The sequence below is a fragment of the Ruditapes philippinarum genome, unplaced genomic scaffold (genome assembly GCF_026571515.1).
Source record: "Ruditapes philippinarum isolate M1 unplaced genomic scaffold, ASM2657151v2 ctg4830_1_1_1_1, whole genome shotgun sequence".
Classification (NCBI taxonomy): Eukaryota; Metazoa; Mollusca; class Bivalvia; order Venerida; family Veneridae; genus Ruditapes; species Ruditapes philippinarum.
In genome coordinates, this window is record NW_026854607.1 from 63,066 (window position 1) to 84,821 (window position 21,756).

The 21,756-nt window shown below is 32.7% G+C and overlaps 1 protein-coding gene across 2 annotated transcripts; it reads right to left on the reverse strand.

Annotated features, from left to right (window-relative positions):
- Nucleotides 1-772: 772 nt before the first annotated feature.
- On the reverse strand, nucleotides 773-20,755 carry LOC132740577 (uncharacterized). 2 transcript variants are annotated; one of them, XM_060728504.1, is made up of 6 exons: nucleotides 20,349-20,755; nucleotides 13,137-13,259; nucleotides 10,790-10,927; nucleotides 7,066-7,178; nucleotides 4,973-5,110; nucleotides 773-1,785 (listed from the first exon to the last, which is right to left on the reverse strand). In XM_060728504.1, the coding sequence occupies exons 1-6, from the start codon at nucleotides 20,587-20,589 to the stop codon at nucleotides 1,576-1,578; spliced, it is 963 nt and encodes a 320-aa protein (XP_060584487.1). In that variant the 5' UTR covers nucleotides 20,590-20,755; the 3' UTR covers nucleotides 773-1,575. The 2 variants fall into 2 exon arrangements, with proteins under 2 accessions (XP_060584487.1, XP_060584486.1); XM_060728503.1 differs by lacking the exon at nucleotides 4,973-5,110 and adding an exon at nucleotides 5,193-5,339 and having other exon boundaries at nucleotides 20,349-20,746.
- Nucleotides 20,756-21,756: the final 1,001 nt, after the last annotated feature.

Here is a 21,756-nt window from a genome sequence, read left to right on the forward strand (position 1 = left end):
AGACATCAAAAGACATAAATCTAGAAAAAAAGATACTTAGAACATGTTCACTAATATGCACATCTCTTGAAGAATACAACAGAGTGGGTGGGTACTGAGAAAACGTGTGGACAAAAAAAGTTGAAATTCAAATGAGAGGCGTTTTGAAAAACTCACTGATATACAGGTACACACCTCTGTTTTGTAAAGAAGCTTGCTATGAAGTTTCGATGAATTCTTATTAGTGGTCGCTGAGAAATAGTTCCGACCAATTTTATAGCTGAATATAATTAAAAGCTGAAAAACATAATCAAAGGGACATAATTGTGAAAGAAATTATTTATTAACCAAAACTTGTTTATGCTCGAGATCGCTTTCCACCTTCCATGCAGTTAAAGATTGCTGACCAATAGACCGGACATAAATTACAGCCTAATAGGAATTAAAGGGGCATAATTGTGTAAAATAAATCTACTATACGAACACCTCCACTTGGCATGAAACTTTCGGTATAGATTGGTTGAGTGTAAAGTTTCAGTGTTTGCTGACACATCAACAGACGGACGGACGGTCAGATATATATGCATCTCCTTTGATGACTGAACATAATAGATAAATAAAAAAATAACTTTCATCTATTAATATATATATATTTATTTAATCTGATTTTATACTAAAAGTTCAAGATATATATACATAATTAATGAATACATAATTGAAAGAAAAAGTATATTAAAATTTTAAAAAAGATGACAATTTGAACGTATGCAAGTTAGCTCTAGAAAATTTTATAAAAAAAAGGTGAAAATCTGATATAATGAAAATAAGCTGTAAGTATGTATTTAAGTAATTGTACAAAATCCCAATGTGTCACAGAACTTGAAATCATCAACATTTCCACTGCATAAATATGTGGTTTTATCTTATCATAAAATGTTGAAACAAAAATCAGTTAAAAAGACACAGGTTATACTGAAGTTTTTGCCATATTTAATCATGAATGCCTCATATCCCAAAATATTATTGCATGAAATGAGTTACATATAAAAGAATACTAGAATAATATTATACAAAATTATGCTGAAATGTGAAAAAATAATGTACATGAATAAATGAATTTAAGTAAAATGTTTATTATATACTTTTTTGGAAATCAAGAACAATTTCCATTTTTTCCACATTCAATACATGCTTACAACACGTATTTGATTAATGCAAACACACCTCAATTCACTCTGTCACATTTTGATGTTAAGAAACGCTAAAAAAAGTATTTTGTGCCGTCTACGTTTTAATTTGTATCAAAATGAAAAGTGATTTTCATGATATTGCTATTCTCATGGCGGTGCTAGGATACTAAATTAAACGACGATGATTTTTGTAAGTATGGGGACAGTCAAGCGATAAAAATCAACCATCCAAGCCATCCTTCTAAATTTTTAAAGAAAAAAAAAAAATGAAAAATCTATCAACAATGAAATTCTTAATATCATTTAAAAGCCAGCAACGCATTATTTGGCACCGTTCATTCGCGAGCATCAATTGGCAAATACAGTTACTGCAAATCATTCAAACAATCTAAAAAGAGTTCGAGCATTATTGCCATCTCCACCCTCCTTGGGCCATTTCCGGTGGACCATAGGTAATGGCCGGAAGTGGTTGACGGGTTTCCATATCGTACAGGTTTGGTCCCTGGTACCCGTAGTTTTGGTGGTATCCGTAGTAATAATCCTTTGGTGCGGGCTCAAGTGTCATCGGGTAGCTGCGCTCTAGATAATCACGGGAACGACCTTTGTCGAGATATTCCTGAAAGAAGTAAGGCATGTACATTTATAAGACTTTTAACTTAAGATAAAATAAAATATCAATATATCTCTTAGAACATTATGTCTAATGCAATAATATTAATCATAATATTTTGTTTCTGCTCGCAAGATTTATTTTGACCAAATTTTTACATACTCTGAAGCTCCTTTATATCGAACACGGTTATAACAAAAAATCGGCTATGACGAAGGAAAATAAATTTTCCCAGTATATAACAAATACTGCCTGATAAGCACTTTATTCTGTGACAGTCGAGAAAATAAAATGCAGCTTATAAAATTAATGTTTTATACAATGTATTTCATATTTAATCGTATAAATAAATGAAATAAATAAGATTTCATCATTTCTGGTCAAATCAAATGAAAGCAGTCACATCACTGGTGTCTATGGGTTATTTAAATGTCCATGAACCATCACAAAATACACACCAATTAAGCATGATATAGACTTAACAAATAAAAGGATGCCTATTTTATTTATTTTTTTTTAAATCACACATTTTTTGCTTTTCAGACATATTTATTTTATAAGAATATTGTGAATAATTTGTAAGAGGCTACTAACAATTGACCGAAAAATTACTTTTCAATTGCAATTTATAGCAACTTCTACTGATTTGTAAAAATAATTCTGCATTTTGCTTAAAAAATTAATGACTGTGAAACGACAGTGCATATAGTATAGAATTAAATGACTGTGATGTATCAGTGAATAAAAAGTGGTGGCATTACAAAAACATAACTTTTAGTTAATTAATATATAAAGTTAACGGTTAATCAATGTATTGTTATATTCGCCCGGTATTCTAAATCTTCTGGATCACTTACAAATTTAACTTAACCATAGGTAATGACTATAGTGTAATATGCGATTGAGATGTAAGTTTTTATTCTAGAGTTTGAGTGATTTAAAATCTAAATGGACTTGTCCAACTTCCATTTTTTGGACTTGTCCATTATCAATTTTAGGGATATCAAGATGAACAATTCAAGTAGACCTAGTCGGACAAGGCTAGCCTGCAGCTGACTCTATACTGGTGGTTAAGGCTGGTCACTCTTCATTCCAGGAAGGTCAGGTTTAAACTGTATCAGTTATTGTGATATGATTTTTTCGGTGATTTGTTATTAGAAAAAAAAAACAATAATAAAAAATCTTACTATCTATAAAACTAAACTGAACTAAAATTGTTAACGTTCTTATTTGTTAACGATATAATTACGTACATTTTACTCGTAACCTACTTGACGTAATTTCTAAGGTGGGGTATACGTGGGGTTCGGGCTGACTAATTTGTTAATCGGCTAACTAACTAGCTTTCACTACATATCAATATGAAATAATGCAGGCAATAATACTGCGGCCACCTGCCTTGTTCTTAATATAAATAAACTAAACCAGCTATTTGTGCAAAAATTTCAACACAATAACACGCAAAGGTTTTTTATCTCATAAAAATGCAAATCTATTGCACACCACACTGCAAAATAAATAAAAGCAGTATAAACCATGTTTTGCGAAGTAACAAGAGTTGTTTCCCTTGAACTGTTACGAACTGTTATAAATCTTAATGGTTAGTTAACAGTCTCATGATTTTATCTCATTTTCACGTAAATAAAGTTAATTCCCATATTTAATTAATACTGTCATATCATCCAGTAAATTAATATTTCCTACATAATGACACCTTACAAATGATATATTGAAAAGTGTTGTTTATTTTGAATACGTTTGAAAAGCAGGTCTGGTTACGATGTGAATTTATATATTTCCATTCAAAAATGGGGAGATGTTATCAACGAATATGTTAGCAATCTGGAAAACGCATTAAATTTTGTCAGGAGTATGGCCTGTAACCTGTATAATGTATTTACATTTCTTAATCTTTGCCGCCTTGAATACACAAACAAAAACAGCAAAAAAATCCTAATGAAAATATCAAGAAATGCATCCTTGAAGCATATCTGTAATTATGTGTTTCTGTCGATTTTCTCACACTTTTGTTACACGAACGTTCAAATGAACTATGAATAATTAGAAATGTTCAATTAAAAAATACAGATTCTAATTCATTTATTAACAAATACATTTATTCTGAAGCAAAAAAAAAATGTAAAAAAGTGTGAGTAGAAACGTGCCAGCAATCTATTAAAAACTATATGATAATATCTTCTTAACTTTAAAAAAAAACAACATATTTGCTTTGTAAGCGCAAAGGCCAACAAATAGCAATGCAGTCTAGCTAATATGGAAGTACCATGACAGATGTCCAAATAAATGTGTTAATTACAAATGCAGATTGACTGAATATTTTACAAAAACAACTTTATTAAGTTCCAAAGAAATACCCTCTCCAAAAGATAGAAAACATGTGACATAATGTAAAGCATGCGCGCGATACCGGAAGTCACCATGCTATACCGGAAGTCCCTGAAATACGTAGTATGCAACAGCTTATATCTGTTTACATAGTAAGAATGATGATAATAATAATGATGATGATGATGAAGAAAAAGACCATTAGGTGATCATAATGACACTGATGATCATGAAGATGATGATGATGTTGTTGTTGATGATAACACCTAAAAGTAATCATAATACCAAATTAAATACCTAGACCTGAACGTTCTGGTTATAGATTTTATACATAAAACATATATATAAATTTTACTGTTCACCGTCCGAATTAGATCTCTTAAACCATGCATAGACAGAATTACAAACGTTGGCCGGGGAAAACTTTCAACACATTGTGCAAAACTTAAATTATTCAAGATATACCTAAAAGCTAATCTATTCTAACCAGCTTCTCATTAGGATTGAACAAATGTACCCGAGAAAAGATACTTTTCTGTTAAGTATGGCCCGGAATTTTAATCTTTCATTTCAATCAAGCAAAACCATCACAAATTGGAACTGAATTCCATACCATACGACACAACAAAATTTTTTTAGCTGCATTTCGTTATGTTTAAATAATATCTAACCTCCCCCAGTCCCGTCCCCAACCACTTTCCCGAGCCCCGATGAGAAGCTGGCTAGTAAAATAACTGTCAGTCCCCTGACAACAAGGCGCCCCATAGTTAAAAAGAAACATGCATGTTAAGGGTATTAGGTGCGGTGCATAATGCGTAAACAAAGACGGGATACGACACTAGGATACCTTCTCTCTATATCGTTCACCGCCGATATAACACCCGGCGACGGAATAAGATGTTGCCGTGAATGCGGCCAACACCATTGCTATCCAACCGATTATATACGAATAACCGTAAGTCCTATCGGTGGCCCTCTGGGTTGCCTAAAACATAATAAAATATATACGTGTGTATAGATTGGTCATGGATGTAAAAAAAAGCTTATGACATGTGTCAGGGTTGTACCTTCTCGCTCTTGTCGGCATAACGTTCCTGGCCGATGTAACATCCGGCGATGGAGTACAGGGTAGCAACTATGGCGGCGAACGCCATGCCGATCCAGCCAAGGATGTAAGAGTACCCGTAGTCACGGTCAGTGGCCGTCTTCGTGTTCTAATAAACAAAACATACTCATTTATTACGAAACATTTACATGTAATAATAGAAATATTCTTAACTTCAATGAAATTACTGTTCACATTGTCATTAAAAACACTTATGATCACTTCCATGTAAAAACAACTTTTATATCAACTGATATCGACAGATTCAATCATTCGTAAAATATGGTTACAAAATATAAAATCTTATATCTTGGTTTTTGCTAATGCATATCATTGAAATTTAAAACGCTCATTACTTCATTTATTTAAAATGCTCATTGCCTAAATATATCTTTTTTATATCAGAAGAAAAAACTGCTAGTAAGAACTGCTAATTACTTAATTGATTTAAAATACCCACTGTAAAAACAATGTTTTCAACTTTGAAAAAAGAAAACTGCTCATTACTTTCAATAACTTCATACTGCTCATTACCTGACTATTGACCTTTAAGAGACAACACTGCTCATTACCTCTGATCATAACTATAAATAAATTGCGTTTTGCTCTGCTTGCATAAGAAATATACTTAAAATCTGCTCATTACCTTTTTAAATAAGTTTAAAAAAACAATTTAGTCGAAAACATGACATTTAAGGAGGCCTGGTTTATACAAAGTCATCTGCGTTTAACTACAAATTGAGTTTTTATATACTCTACTTAGATCGATATATATGAAAAATAAACACATAAATGTACCGTAATTTACCTACCGGAAATAATTGTAGTGATTTATTAAAGATAAAAAAATAAGATATTTTAAGTATCAAATGATGCCCCTTTTCAACTTTTAGTTTTGCTTAAGCAATATTACAAATATGAAGTCGATTATTTATTCAGAATGCATACAGGAAATCACAGTCGGAACCCACGGTACACAAAACCGCTTTACAGAAAATGGCCAAGGTGACCGAGGATGACAGGAAATAAGCATGTGTGTAAGCTTGGAATGATTTACAATTTTGCTGAGTTATGAACGTGTATACATAATCTACATGATAACAAATGAAAATACATTTCTGCACGTATTTTACGAAATTCTATTCTATTGCTATAATACACACATACACCAGCATTATGAATATTTAATTTACACGCGGAATAGTAGATGATTTATCAATAAACCATAAAACTGTGTAGCAAACTCCTGTTGTTTTACAGCATTTATACGGTAACGATATAATCATGCGATACATTCCCTGTTACCTTTTATCTCCAATTCGCATATATCGAAATTTCGGATATTTCAAACTACCTTTGCATAAAGAAGTACCGTTGAATAATAGAATGATTAGTGAAATATTGAGGATTGTTGGCAATCCTATTTTTGTAGATGTATATTGTTTTAGTATGAAGTGATAACATAAATTACCAGTACTGTTTGGAAGATGAAAATCAATAGGTAAAACGAACATGATTTAAAGTTGTAAACATTTAAGTATATACATTCAAAAATAAACTGTTTATTTACTTTCGTGCATTTATGAATAACTACTTTTAAACGATAAAATCGCTCGAATTTATGAGAAACTTTAAGTAGAAATTTACTCCATTATAGTTGTTAAAATATACTCCCAAACAGCTGAAGTTTTATTCAGAATGATCCCTATGTGACCATTTTTATAGAAAGATGACTCATCTATTCCCCATTTTATTTAATAATTGAAGATAAAATTATCATGTGACCTGTGTGCCAACTGGTTGATCAATTATGAATCCTTGTATAAAATACTTACAGCATCCCAGGAGAGGTAGAACTTGCCCATGTAAGGGTCAACCTGCGAGATTTTATTTCTCTCAAGGTATTCAGCACCGTGGAAAAATGCAATGGAAGCGGCAGTTGAAAATGCTGAAAGGTGATAAAATGTTCTTTTTTAGACAAAAAAATTCTTACGTTTGTTAAAAACATGCTTTTTCAATATACAACACTAAATATGTACCAGTATAAAAATCTTCTCTACCTATGACTGGTAAATCAAACTGTACCAATATAAAAAGGTTCTCCACCTGTGACTGGTAAAATAAAACTGTACCAGAATAAAAAAGTTCTCCACCTGTGACTGGTAAATCAAACTGTACCAGAATAAAAAAGTTCTCCACCTGTGACTGGTAAATCAAACTGTACCAGAATAAAAATATTCTCCACCTGTGACTGGTAAATCAAACTGTACCAGAATAAAAAGGTTCTCCACCTGTGACTGGTAAATCAAACTGTACCAGAATAAAAAATCTTCTCCACCTGTGACTGGTAAATCAAACTGTACCAGTATAAAAAATCTTCTCCACCTGTGACTGGTAAATCAAACTGTACCAGAATAAAAATATTCTCCACCAGTGACTGGGTAAATCAAACTGTACCAGTTATAAAAAATCTTCTCCACCTGTGACTGGTAAATCAAACTGTACCAGAATAAAAATATTCTCCCACCTGTGACTGGTAAATCAAACTGTACCAGTATAAAAAAATCTTCTCCACCAGTGACTGGTAAATCAAACTGTACCAGAATAAAATATTCTCCACTGTGACTGGTAAATCAAACTTGTACCAGAATAAAAAAATCTTCTCCACCTGTGACTGGCAAATCAAACTGTACCAGAATAAAAATATTCTCGACCTGTGACTGGTAAATCAAACTGTACCAGAATAAAAATATTCTCGACCTGAGACTGGTAAATCAAAATGTTCAACAAGATGGATAACAAGAACTGTCGGAGGACAGTAACGCTCGACTATTCGAAAATTTGTCACAAGGGTGTTTCATTGAGTATAATAATGCTTACCTATATGAATACATAAAATTGTACGAAAAGGTACAAACCCTTCAAGTTTCAATACAATCACAGAGAACAAGTGTGTGAAGTTTCAATCCATTCCCTTCAGTAGTTATGGAGATACCAGCTTACACTAAAAAACTTAACCAAGAATTTCTAAGTCGAACAAGGGGCATAGTTATGTAAAAAAGCAAATAAGAGTTATGGGACTTGTACCAATCATCTTAGATAATTACAGAGAACAAGTGTGTGAAGTTTCAATCCATTCCCTTCAGTAGTTTTGGAGATACCAGCTTACATACAAAAACTTAACCAAGAATTTCTAAGTCGAAAAAGGGGCATTTTTATGTAAAAAAGCAAATCAGAGTTATGGGACTTGTGCCAATCATCTATGATAATCGCAGAGAACAAGTGTGTGAAGTTTCAATCCATTCCCTTCAGTAGTTATGGAAATATCAGCTTACACGCAAAAACTTAACCAAGAATTTCTAAGTCGAAAAAGGGGCATAATTATGTAAAAAAGCAAATCAGAGTTATGGGACTTGTGCCAATCATCTTAGATAATCACAGAGAACAAGTGTTTGAAGTTTCAATCCATTCCCTTCGGTAGTTATGGAGATACCAGCTTACATACAAAAACTTAACCAAGAATTTCTAAGTCGAAAAAGGGGCATAATTATGGAAATAAGCAAATTAGAGTTATGGGACCTTGTCAAATCATGTTAAATAATCACAGTAAACATATATGTGAAGTTTCAAACCATTCCCTTCAGTAGTTATGGAGAAACCATCTTACATGCAAAACTTCACCAAGAATTTCTAAGTGAAAAAGGGCATAAATCTGGAAATAAGCAAATCAGCGTTATGGGACTTGTGCCAATCATCTTAGATAATCAGAGAGAACAAGTGTGTGAATTTTCAAACCATTCCCTTCAGTAGTTATGGAGATACCAGCTTACATACAAAAACTTAACCACAGGGACGCCGACGCCGACAAATGGGTGACTGCATTAGCTCGATTATTCTACGAATAGTCGAGCTAAAAATCTAATGACAATTGCAACTGTTTTAAATGAAAGACAACATGATCTAAATCAAGGGTTCGAACATGGTTTCCCGGTAAGGGTAGACAAATTTGCATTCTTATATTCCAAGTGATTGAATTGTACGTATTTTTGACTGAACAATATTTAGGTATTGCAATTGAAATGAGTTTTCAGTTTTAAATAGTCATCGTGTATATAAATTTATACATAATGCTTATTCAGCACTAAGACTTGTTGAAATGCTGTCAGATACTCAAGAACTACTAAGTTTCCCTTCCAGTGGTCAAACCTATCGGAAAAAAACTTGCAAAACCTAAGACTTGATCCCATAGGCCATATCAATACATCATATCGATACACAAAAATAGTACTTAAAGTCCCCATAACAAAGTCGTTTAATGTCCCCACATTGTCCTAAATGTCCACGCAGTATTTGGTTACAATGATAGCAAGATCGATCAGTTAATGACAGGTAATTGTCTGTGTTAGTGAAACGAGACGACTTGAAATGGCCAACTTGAAAGCACAGCAAAGAAAATTACTGGTTAGGTTTAATTAAATCCCCACTGATATACCCCTTCGCACAGTTAAATTATTTCTCTTTCAACACAATTATAAGACTGGTTAGTGCGCAGCGTTGTGTTGATTTCGAATATTCTATTTTGGGGTCATTTTCAACATTCGAAATTTTTTAAGTTTTACATTGCAGATCGTGTTTTCAAAAATCTTCCTTGTTTCTTTTATTTTTCCTAAAAATGATTATGTTTCACGTGATGTTAGGAGATATTTGAGAAAATGTTTTACGAAACAGATACTACCGGGTTCATTATATCAATTAAATCATTTATGTTCAACATACAGTCATGTTATAAAATTCGAGAATACGTATCTTATTCGTATTTGTTATTGCGCTAATGTGAAATCCAGTATTTTCAGTGTCATTGTTGACAGAAATGTATATTTTCCTCAGACAACTTGTATCTAAAGAAGCCAATTCGAAAGATTTGGTTAACATAGAAAAAATACCTTAACCTTTTGCCTGCAAGATACCCAAGGTCAACCGGCACTTCTGATCATGGTTTGCTCTGTTCGCTGATCAGCCAGTACTTATTTTGAAACTTTCCCTAACATGTTTAAAAAGTTTAGTCCTGACTCAAAGATGGACAAGTCCATTTAAGATATTTAGCAGGGTAATTCTAAATACCAAATCAGTGTGCTTCATGTGCACTGTTTTCTATTCAGTGAATACTTATTTTGAAAATGTTATCAATAGTACAGCCCTGATTGAATGATGTCCCTAAAATGTTTTGAGTGAAAAAGGACAAGTCCATTTAAGATATTAAGCGGGGTAATGCTAGATACCAAATGTGCCTTTCCTGCAATATATGCAATTCAGTCGTCAGTACTTATGTTCAAATTTTTCCCTAATATGATAAATCGTTTCTCCCCGATTTAAACAGGGAAAATTCCATTTTAAGATATTTGGCAGGGTAATATTAGATACCTGTAATGTCTGCTATTCAGTCAGTACTTATTTTAAAAAGATTTCCCTAATATGACAAATGGTTTAGTCCTGATTGAAAGATGGACAAGTCCATTTAAGATATTTAGGGGCGGATTTATACTAACAAATGTACTTTACCTGCAACGTAAGCGCACAGACCGGCAATGTAAGCCCATTTTGACTGTCTCCAGCAACACAAGACCAGACCAAATATATAGGCAACCAGGAAAATTACCAGAGCTACGATGAAAAATGCCAACCAACATCTCATCAAATCTGGAAAAAAAGAAGAAAAATAAAAACGTAAATTCAAAAATTGTTAGGTTACACTTATTTATTTTAGTTCGATTGTGTGTGATAGCTATAAGCTTATATCCGTTCCTGGAACCAACGAGTGTAAAGTTTCTTGCTCAGTTTCAAACATTACATCGGTCTCTTTGTTAGTTTACACTTTTATGAAATGTTAGTTTACACTCTTATGAAATGTTAGTTTACACTCTTATGAAATGTTAGTTTACACTCTTATGAAATGTTAGTTTACTCTCTTATGAAATGTTAGTTTACTCTCTTATGAAATGTTAGTTTACACTCTTATGAAATGTTAGTTTACACTCTTATAAAATGTTAGTTTACACTCTTATGAAATGTTAGTTTACTCTCTTATGAAATGTTAGTTTACACTCTTATGAAATGTTAGTTTACTCTCTTATGAAATGTTAGTTTACACTCTTATGGAAATGGTTATTTTAAATAACTGTTTTGAAACTTATGTTGCCACTTATACTTCGGTGAATGCTGGAAATATTTTTATAACATGAATTGTTTTACAATAACGATATAAAAATCAATGTTCTTAATGTATTTGAAGATCATTTTACCGACAAAGTAAACGTAATGCGAATCTATTAATCGATTATTGATGAATCAAATCAGCTTATTAGTTTACAAATTGTTTCTGTCAACGTATATACATGTACAATGGTACATGTATATCAATACAGATACAATGTACATGTATATCAGGCGGACATCAAACATCGTTAGAGTTGATCTCTTCGAGCGTTATGAAGGAGCCAATATTTGCTAAATGATACACGACTGGGCTAAAGTGCCAAGGCGTGAGTATGAAACTTTGGACAGCGTTACTAGAACATGACCAATAAAGTCTGCAGCCGGCCAGATAAAAGTGTAAGCAGACTGCTTAATTAAAGTTCTCCAATCTTTATTTAAAAGTCATTAAATTTAACACAGAATATTTAAGCTTTCTAAGGAGGTCAATGTCATTTCACAAATAAAGCTGTGGACGGGCTAACTGTAATACACCTGGTGTTGTTGAAGGATTTTAGGTTGGGCAGGGGGTTGTTACACGTGGGGACAGGGAGGGGCGATGCTTTGTCTTTTAATTATTAGAATTATAAAGCTGAATCTTCTATCTAGACATATAGATATATACATGCAATATTATTACATGCACCTTAAATTCACTATAATCTTAATTTTAATGTACATAGATTTAATAATAATGTACATGTAATAAAATTCACTGTCAACGCAGCCATTGTGACAATTGTTACTCTTGACAACCTATAAATAATCTTGCGTTTTAATTATCATAAATTAGACAGATTCAACCTTCTAGTAATTAGTCATTCAATCGTTTTTTTTTCGTTTAAATGATTGTACATTTACGGCTCAAGATTGTTAAGATAAATATAAGTTGAGAAAAGTTATGAAAATGTATTAGATGGACAAATACTAGTACGTAACGCACCAATGCTCCATATATCTACCAAATACATCTCGGGTAAAACTGGATTTGTGAACATTCGGGTGTTTCTACCATTTAAATGTTATGTTGACTTAATGGTACAGATTTCAATAATAAGTGTATTGAATAAAAAATGTACCGTTAAGAAAGAAATTTTATATAATACATGTATGCATATTCAGGGTTATACGCGTTGCTGAAATTGATGATCAGAAGTTTTTAGAAAGTTGATACAATATACAATCAAGTTATCCATAGAGATTTACTTATTGCCAAAATTTAATTGCGCCTTCAAGTATAATATTTTAACTAACAAATGACATAAAATGTGCATAATCTATGTTTTTATTGCTATTAAGACCCCACTCAGAAGGGTTTGTTGAGCTTAAACTGCGCATATACATGCAGTCATATTTAGCTTAGAACAGTTAAGGAAGTCATGTCAGGACCTTTCTGTCATGGCATAGACGTCCACCAGTGCTAGAAATGTAACTCGGAGCCACTTGGACCATATAATCCTTTAACCGAAATATGACGAAAATAGCCGAAGAGATACACTTTAGATGACGACCAATTTCTGGAGAAATATCGACAAATATTTTAATCGTATACATGGGATAAAAATCTATCTTAAAATGTCAAGATCTGACAAATATCTTCAAGAATCCACCATTATGCCTGTTATAATGTAAAATATATGATAATTTTTAAACTTACGTATTCTTGAAAGAAAATCATCGGACCAATCCCCTTGTGAAGATTCCTCTGGAATCTCATATCGTACATAGAAACAGTAATCATCAACTGGTTCTTCATCTGTTGATTTTCTGGTCTCTAAAACTGTAATGAAATAAACATTGTTAGCTGGTATCAGGAAAACTTATAACATTATACAAATATAAATAATTATGCAGTCAACCTGTTGGCAGTAACTGTTGCTGAACGTGCATTACAATGGAACAAAAGAACCTTCATTTGCATGTTTATATAAATATTAATGAATGAACAATCTGCAATTAGATTTAATCGACGGTCATGAACAACATAAGCGGTCGAGCAAACGTCATTACGTAATTTTACGGAAATCGTCGATTGTTGATGACAGTAAGGGTTGCTTAGCATACTTTACAATATAACAGACGACCTTTCATTAATATAATATGTCCGAATATTATAATGGATATGGACCGATAATCTGCAATTAGATTTCATATTCAGACCATCTTCAGCAACATAAGCGATCGAAAAAGCAGACGACAATACGTAATTTGACGGAAATAGCCGATTTCTTGCGAGCGTTGGTAATGGCAACATGTAAGAATTTCTTCACATAGAAATTATTCATTAAGAAATTAAAACTGTACCATCTATAAAAAGACAAATCACACGTGGGAGAAAGTGTGGGAGTAAATGTCTTTTGAAAAAAAATAAATACAATACAGCTCTTTATCCTACTTACACGAAGAATGAAATGTAAACACGATAGATCCAGACGATCTATGTACTTCTTTATATTTGAATGTTATTGCTTTAAACATAAATTAAATCTGAAGGTTATAAAATATGCTATGAATGGAATGGTGACAAATATATCATGTCTGTCTTTTTTTGCAGCTAATGTCTTAATCAAAGGGTTCACTTTAACGTAAATTTTAATAAAAATGATTACAGTGTTGAATGATAAAGCTAAAAGAGACGACGATGACGACGACGATGATGTTGATAATGATGATGACTATGATGGCGGTGAGGTCGATGAAAACGACGAAGACAATCGCTCTGAAGATAATAAAGATGATGTTGGATATAGAGGTTGTTGACAGTGACGAGATAGACCACAGTTACGATATCGATGATGATGACACTGATGAAAATGAAGACGATGACGTCGAGGATCATCATAAAGATGATGATACTGATGATTACAGTAGTGGAGTAGAGTCATAGTGATGTTTCACAGAACGGTTAATCGGCATACGATGATGATGTTATTGCTGTTGTTGTTGTTGATGATAATATTGTTGTTGTCGTTGTTAATGATGATGATGATGTTGATAATGATGATGATTTTGTTGTTGCTGCTGCTGTTGTTGTTGTTGTTGTTGTTGATGATGATGATGATGATGATGATGATGATGATGATGATGATGATGATGATGATGATGATGATGATGATGATGATGATGATGGTGATAATAACGACGGGGAATACGACCATGACGACGCCAGAGTAATATTGTAACAAAGTTGTCCATGATGTGCGCTTGGTAACAAAAAACCTCCTATGATACTTATTGTGTCACCATATACATAAAATATATTTCAAAACGCACTGAAGCGATTTATGTGCCTATAAAAATTTGTTAAGTAACTGCTGTTTTACCGAGTTTGTTTTTTAAGACATCTGATTTCATATGATAAAATTTTACAATCTGATCAAAGAAAAACCAGTAACCCTTCAAAAAGGGTGTATCATTAAACTTTAAATAAATACTTATTAAGTGTAAACGCTGGCCACAGTCAATCCTACTACAAAATTATACTGGTCATATAAACATGATAAATTCTCCCAATTTCATTTTTCAAAAGTTACATTCCTGTAAATTATAAAGCATAAATGATGAGTAACACCAAAAATAGCGATATACATGTATATTGTACATATACCTGTATAGAGGTGAGAAGAGGGTGGTGAATGTGTAAATTTTAAAATCACCTCGGCCATGTAACTTTATACTGCGGGCTATTTTTACAAGACAACAAATGATACCTTGGTGTCAAAGATAATGTAGATATCAATCGGAACTCTCCGGCTATTATTCGTAATCATATTATCCGAAGTTTGACGGAAAAGGTCGAGAAGATGCGATTGTGTAGATACATCAAGATAATGTTCCTACCCATTGTATTTATAATTGTCAGATGTTAAAAATATGCATCTCACAAATATGTGATTCATAGCATGAACTTCCTTCTCAAAGGATAGAACATATGTAAATTGTTTTCGAATTCAAATTGAATAAAAGTAATAACTTTAAGACTGTGTACATTTGTATCCCTCGGGAAAATAAAAATTTGAAAAAATTAAAATTCCTGATGTCTCAAGTTACAGAGACAGTCACCAAAAATTAAATTGTATATCGATTTTTTAAGCAATTATATGCCAGATTTGAGTAAAAAGCGTTGCAACGCTTTTCATTTCAGTCATTTTGCACAATACAAAGTTGTATTCAGGAAAAACGGGATGAAGGAATGATCTTAGAATGTGCACACAAGTTATTTGTCCAGACATACATCAAATGGTACACAAATCTCGGGCAAAATATATTCAGACCCGTCGTGTCATAAAAAATTCAGTGACGTCCCTTTAAAAATGTGTTTACAATTTGAATACAGCTATCTTTTCTGTACACCCGTAACATTTCGGAACCGGAAGTGAAAGGACTGTGGCATCAGCATAGATCCAGGCCAGCCTGCACATCTGTCCAGTCAGAACATGCTATTTACTGGGGTAACTCTTTTTTTGTATTTTGATATTGATATTGAACAATTTTATAATTAAATGTGTATCTTAATATTAAAATCCCTTAAGTACATAATGGGAAGTTCCAATTCAAAGCAGGGCAATTCCATTGTAAGTAAATTCAGCAAGGAGGGTGTAAGTTATTTTGGATGACAATGTGTGCGGATGACAATGTAATTCTAATGCGGCGGCTAAACGTTAGAATTATTCAAATTTGTTAAAACTGCATATAAATGGCTGCTTTAAAGCTATAAATGCCTGTAAGCAAAACGATAATGTGCATTGTATATGTATATATAAAATAACAAACGATTAAACTTTCACAAAGGCCTATATTTTGACAAAGTGCTTTTCGTGGCACAGCAAGGTTGTTATATTCCTCTTTTTAAGATGCATGCCTCCAAATGAGTAAAATAGAGAACAGCATAATCGCTAAAGAAAATCCAATACGGCAAAATTGAAAATGTAGGCTCGGTTTGATTGAGCATGTTCATGGATGGTAGTGGTAATTGCAAGCTACCATCCATACCTCTCAGCACCGGCTGAAGCACAGTAAAAACAAATTTTCAGAAAGGAAACTTGAAACTTAAAACTTAACCTGTTGGAACCAAAAGTTATTTGCCGTTTGCCACCCGCATAAATCCAGGTCAACCGATACAGTTTGACCAGGTTCTATACTGTTGGTAGTTCAATTTTTGTGTTTTGATATTCTTAGATCCCTTACATTTTGAATAGAAATGTTCCGAATTCAAGGATGGGAAAATACATCATACAAATTCAGCAGGTTAAGGGTTCATAAAGTTATGTGTAATTTATTCATATTGTCAGTGATACTTTGTTAGACATGACTGCGTCTACTATTGAATCACATTTTTATAAGCCGTTACTTACTGTGTAAATGCACCTTTTCGCAAATTTTGACAGTAATACTAAAACTTTGTGTGTCTAAGTTTGTGTTAAATCACTTAATTTGAACACATTGCAATGATCTGAACGCTCTACATTTTTTCAAGCAAATTGGCATCAATCTGAAGTCCAGAATGCTTGCTTTGGTGCAACATCGCGATCATTTCGGCTTTATATATACATATATGTCAAGTAAATTTCTCAATTTTTCTTCAAATGAACAAAGCAAACGCAAATTCTTTCAAAAAAATTTAAACTGAAATTGGAGACTAAACTCAAGTAAATATCTTACAAAAAGTAGTGCGTTATGGGTAATTTTTTTCCCAGGTCGAGGTTTTAATAGTGTAACCTAAACCTCAGATATACCGCATAATACATTTCTGACATACCCGTGCTTACAGCGTAAAATATGAAATTCAAGCCTTTTCAAACCTTTTTTTCAACGAAGTTAAGATATGTATAAAGTTCAAACTTTCAAAAGGTTTTTAGCCTCCTTGAAATATTTAGACGTTAAGACAACATTTTCTTTGTAGGAACGGATTACTGATTATATGATGACATGCGCGCTATGAAGCAATGTATCTCGAACTTTATTTGCAATTTCATCATCCCGTACAGCTCCAGAGATGGGGATGGGGAAGGGGTTAGAGCGAGTAAATTCTTGCTACTGTTCTATTTGAATGATTGCTGTTGGGTTTTTTTTTTGTTGTTGTCTTTCTTAATTTCTTTGCGGTAACATCCTAAATTTCTTTACGGAAACATTTAACAAAGGCCATATATGAACATTCTTCATTCTAGGTGCTGGAGCCTTCATTTCCGGACGTAGCATACGTTAGAACGAGAGATATTGTATTTTATGATACCTGGCATCTTATTTCATAGATATGTACATGTATTTTACTTAAAACAACTTTAGATGTCAGTGTTTTTATTGACCAATAATAAATAGAATGAACATTAAGTTTTGAATTGATGACTAAAAACGGCATCACGCCGTGTTGTCTTGCTGTTTGAAAAAGTTGACGTTTTTGCCACTTTACAATTGAAACTCATGTAAACCCCTATATTCTTCCATTTGAACATGATAAAGAGATAGGATTACATGTACTTTATTTCAAAATACACCAAAGCTGGGGACCAGTAACTATATCCAAAACCACTAGAAAAGGAACGCGATGTGCGCGGATATGATACGAGTAACTTGATAGTAGTGGTAACATTTTTAAAGTCATTCGACAGGAAGTGTCCTTTTAAAGTGTAGAAAGGTATATATCTGCTGCAACAATTTACTGTTTGAATTTTAAAAAAATAATTCCAAAATGCATGTAGATATATGAAATAAATATGGTAGTTTATTGCCTTTAAAGCTAACGGCGCATGCGCGAAATCATAGCTAAACGAATAAAATCCTAATTGAAATAGCAGAATAATATTTTGTTTTAAGCTCAAGCAAACAGAAAAGTGGGATATTGTATAAGATAATCTTTAAACCGTAAAATATAGGTGATCCATTGGAAGAAACGAAAACAACAATATAACAATGTACAAGGAAATTGCAGACTAGGTTTGATTGGGTCTGGTCATTGGGGATAATGGAAAAAGTGCAATATCCCTCACCCCCCCCCCCCAGCACCGGCTGAAAAGATAGTCATGTGTGTAAAATTTAATTATAACATCTATATTAATGTTCACATTTGCTTGAACTCCCAATTAACAAAAATGACAAAAGTAAAACCGTCATGACAGGTGAATTCATCAAACTTACCGATTAAATGTTTTATTGTTTCTTTGTTCAAATTAAATAACTTAACACCAGGAAATGTCAGTCAACGACCGCAAATTATTGTCCGTTCATCAAAACATTGTAATTGTTTGCTTTATAGATTCGGTCATATAATTATACATGTATATTTTACCGTGTGACGTATATATCTTAAACTTGACTCCTTGATTGAATACATATGATTGTATGATTAATTATAACGCAAGATTCAATTCTATATTGAACTACGTTCAATTGCTGTTAATAAATATATTTTATGAACGCTATATGAACACTTGTTCGTGTGTCTGAAAAAAGGCATGACCTGGTTTCTAGCTAAACATTTTTTCTCTTTCTCAAGCCCTTACTTTGGGAAATTCAATACATTGCCTGAGATACGAAGTCAATAAAAAACATGGTTTAAAGGAGCACTAGGCATTAAAAAAAAACAACTTGCCAATACTTGAACCTATCTTTGATTCCAACCGTATGTTCAATTCAGCCTAAGAAACATGTCATATGATAAGCATAGGGGCGTATCTCAAAGTATCATTATTATAGTGTCTATATGTCATAACTTTTTACGGAATAATGAATATCAAGAATGACGAGTTTCAAAGGCGTTTGAACGGTTTATATCTTTCTAGTACATACGCGTTAATAAGATTAGTTGCAAATCAATACACATAATCAGATTGCTAACACAGTTTCAACAAGACTTTTGTGCTGAGGGAGAAAAAAAAAGAGTTTTCATTTCAGAGAATACAACGTTGTATGGTTCGTAATCATTCTAATACAAAAGCTAGATTTTAACTGTATCAGATTGCGAAAAGTTCCAATTTTACAGACACATGCGCAATTTTACACCTGTAAATTGCATTTATTTATGTGAAACACAACGCCGAGATTTCCTTGTACAAAATCATTAATGGTTAATATCTATTGGTCACTTACAATATTTCATTGTTTTATCATCATTATTATTACATTGTTGTTTTTTTGTAAATGCATACTTTGAACGATGAAAACATAATGTTATATAAAACGATGATATGATCTATTTTTCATAAATTAGAAATATTTCCATGGACCAATTAATGCTCTATTAAGAACTTGTATACTGTAGTTTGAAAAAGAACTTTTCTGGACCTTTGTACTAGTAATTTAACAGTTAAAATATTCGTAGATAATTAGTACGCGATCACGATAACTTTCGAAAAACAATAAATCTAGCTACATATCTTTTCACTGACAGTTTATTGAACAGTTGGTCATAAAATACATGGGCCTGTGGCTACTTTTGATTGTTGATAATGCAACATATGTCATAATTTGTCTCATATAGGCAATGATAAACAATAACTTGACATTTGATATTTTCCTGACTGTTATGTATTGATCTGTTAAACAGGTAAATATTTCCCCGAGTCAAAATAAGTCCTAAAATAGAAGACCTATTACTAAAATCAAATAAACCGGTTAATGAAAACCGTGACAGATAAAAAAGCAACACGCCTATTTGAAAAAATAAAACTTAGTCACTAACAAGACGATTTTGAAATGTATTTGTATATGTCATAAATAAGTTAAAACCATTAAAATGTGATACAAGAAAAGAAGAAGTGCTATGTTACCTATTCAGGTTATTGGTCACGAATGAGTAACCGGGCGTTTCATTGTGAAAAAATAGGTGGGGCTCTTTATTTCTAAAATATTCCAATAACTCTGAAGTACTTACATATAGTATCGTTTCCTGGGTAACACTCTCTAAACAGCCCCCTGTGTCGTGTATGTGTGTATCGTGCCAGTAAAAAGTCACTGTTCCTCGCTGCTAAGACCGCTTGGGATAAATCCTTCTTATCAACATCAAATTCCAACCAATGATCTGTCGCGAACGATACTGCTAATAAGATCATTACAATCGGTCCTAAAATTGTTGCAGTCACTAACATACATGTCCCGCACGTACTCCTGCCCATCTTACTGGCTTCTTACTCAAAATCCGACGAGAAATAACTAAATTTATCACAGGTGTCTTCACTATTACACCCGTTCTACGTTATAGACGAAACCGAAATATGTTAGAAATACCGACTGGTACACCGCCCCACAATGACAACTGTAGCGTACAAAGTCTTTACAAAAGACACTGTCAAGCGTGGTACGCGTAAACATTGTATACTGCAGTTATTTCATGCCCCGCTGCGTCTAATAATACCTTTAATCATAAAAGCAATACCGTACATGGGACACAAGGTAAAAATAGTCTAACAAGAGTTGTGTCAGGTGTATTGGAAAACGTATTAAAAGATCGATAATTGGAACAAGAGCGAATGTCATACCCGAGGTCAATGTTGTCTTGTCTTGTTTAACCGTAAAGCATTGCTGTATTGGTGTACTTGTGGCGTTTAAAGGGAAGATCGCATTTCTTGACAGTAAAATCATGTATGCACATGTAATGCATGGTAGAAGTGTTCTTTTATTCTAAAGCACAAAAGTACTTTGATCGAAAATCTATCTCCTTCTGATAAGAAATACACGTATTCATTTTCTAATTCGCTTTCAAATTGTTGAAGCACGGACTTAAATTTAATTGTATATAAAATTGTATATAAAAGTATATTTTTGGTCCCAGGTTGAAGCGAAAATAAATTATTTATCACCTAATAAGAGCTACATATATAAAACTTTTAGTCTTGGACAAAGTAATAAAATTAATGCCTGCATGTAAGTATTGTTCAATATAGAGAAAAACACATAAAGAATCAGAGAGTGGAGCATGATTTTTTTTGTTTAGAGCAACTTAGATGTTTGTTCCCTTAGAAAAGTAGCGCTTAATGTGAAATTATTTGTCATGACAAAATGCTATATCATTATATAGATCTAACCTACAAATGCCAAAAACGCAACAGAAGAAAAAGATGATTCAGGTATTGCCAAAGATTTAATTTCTGGAAATTATAAAATTACGCAAAAAAAAAGCTTTTGTGAAACAAACATAAAATATTTTGGGTATAATAGGCCATTAATTAACATTAATAATAAAATCTATACGAAATGTACAATCTTATTAACTGACTTATGCCATGAATTTGACGTACTAGATATTGATCATAAACAACAGTTAGATATAAATAGTATGTGTA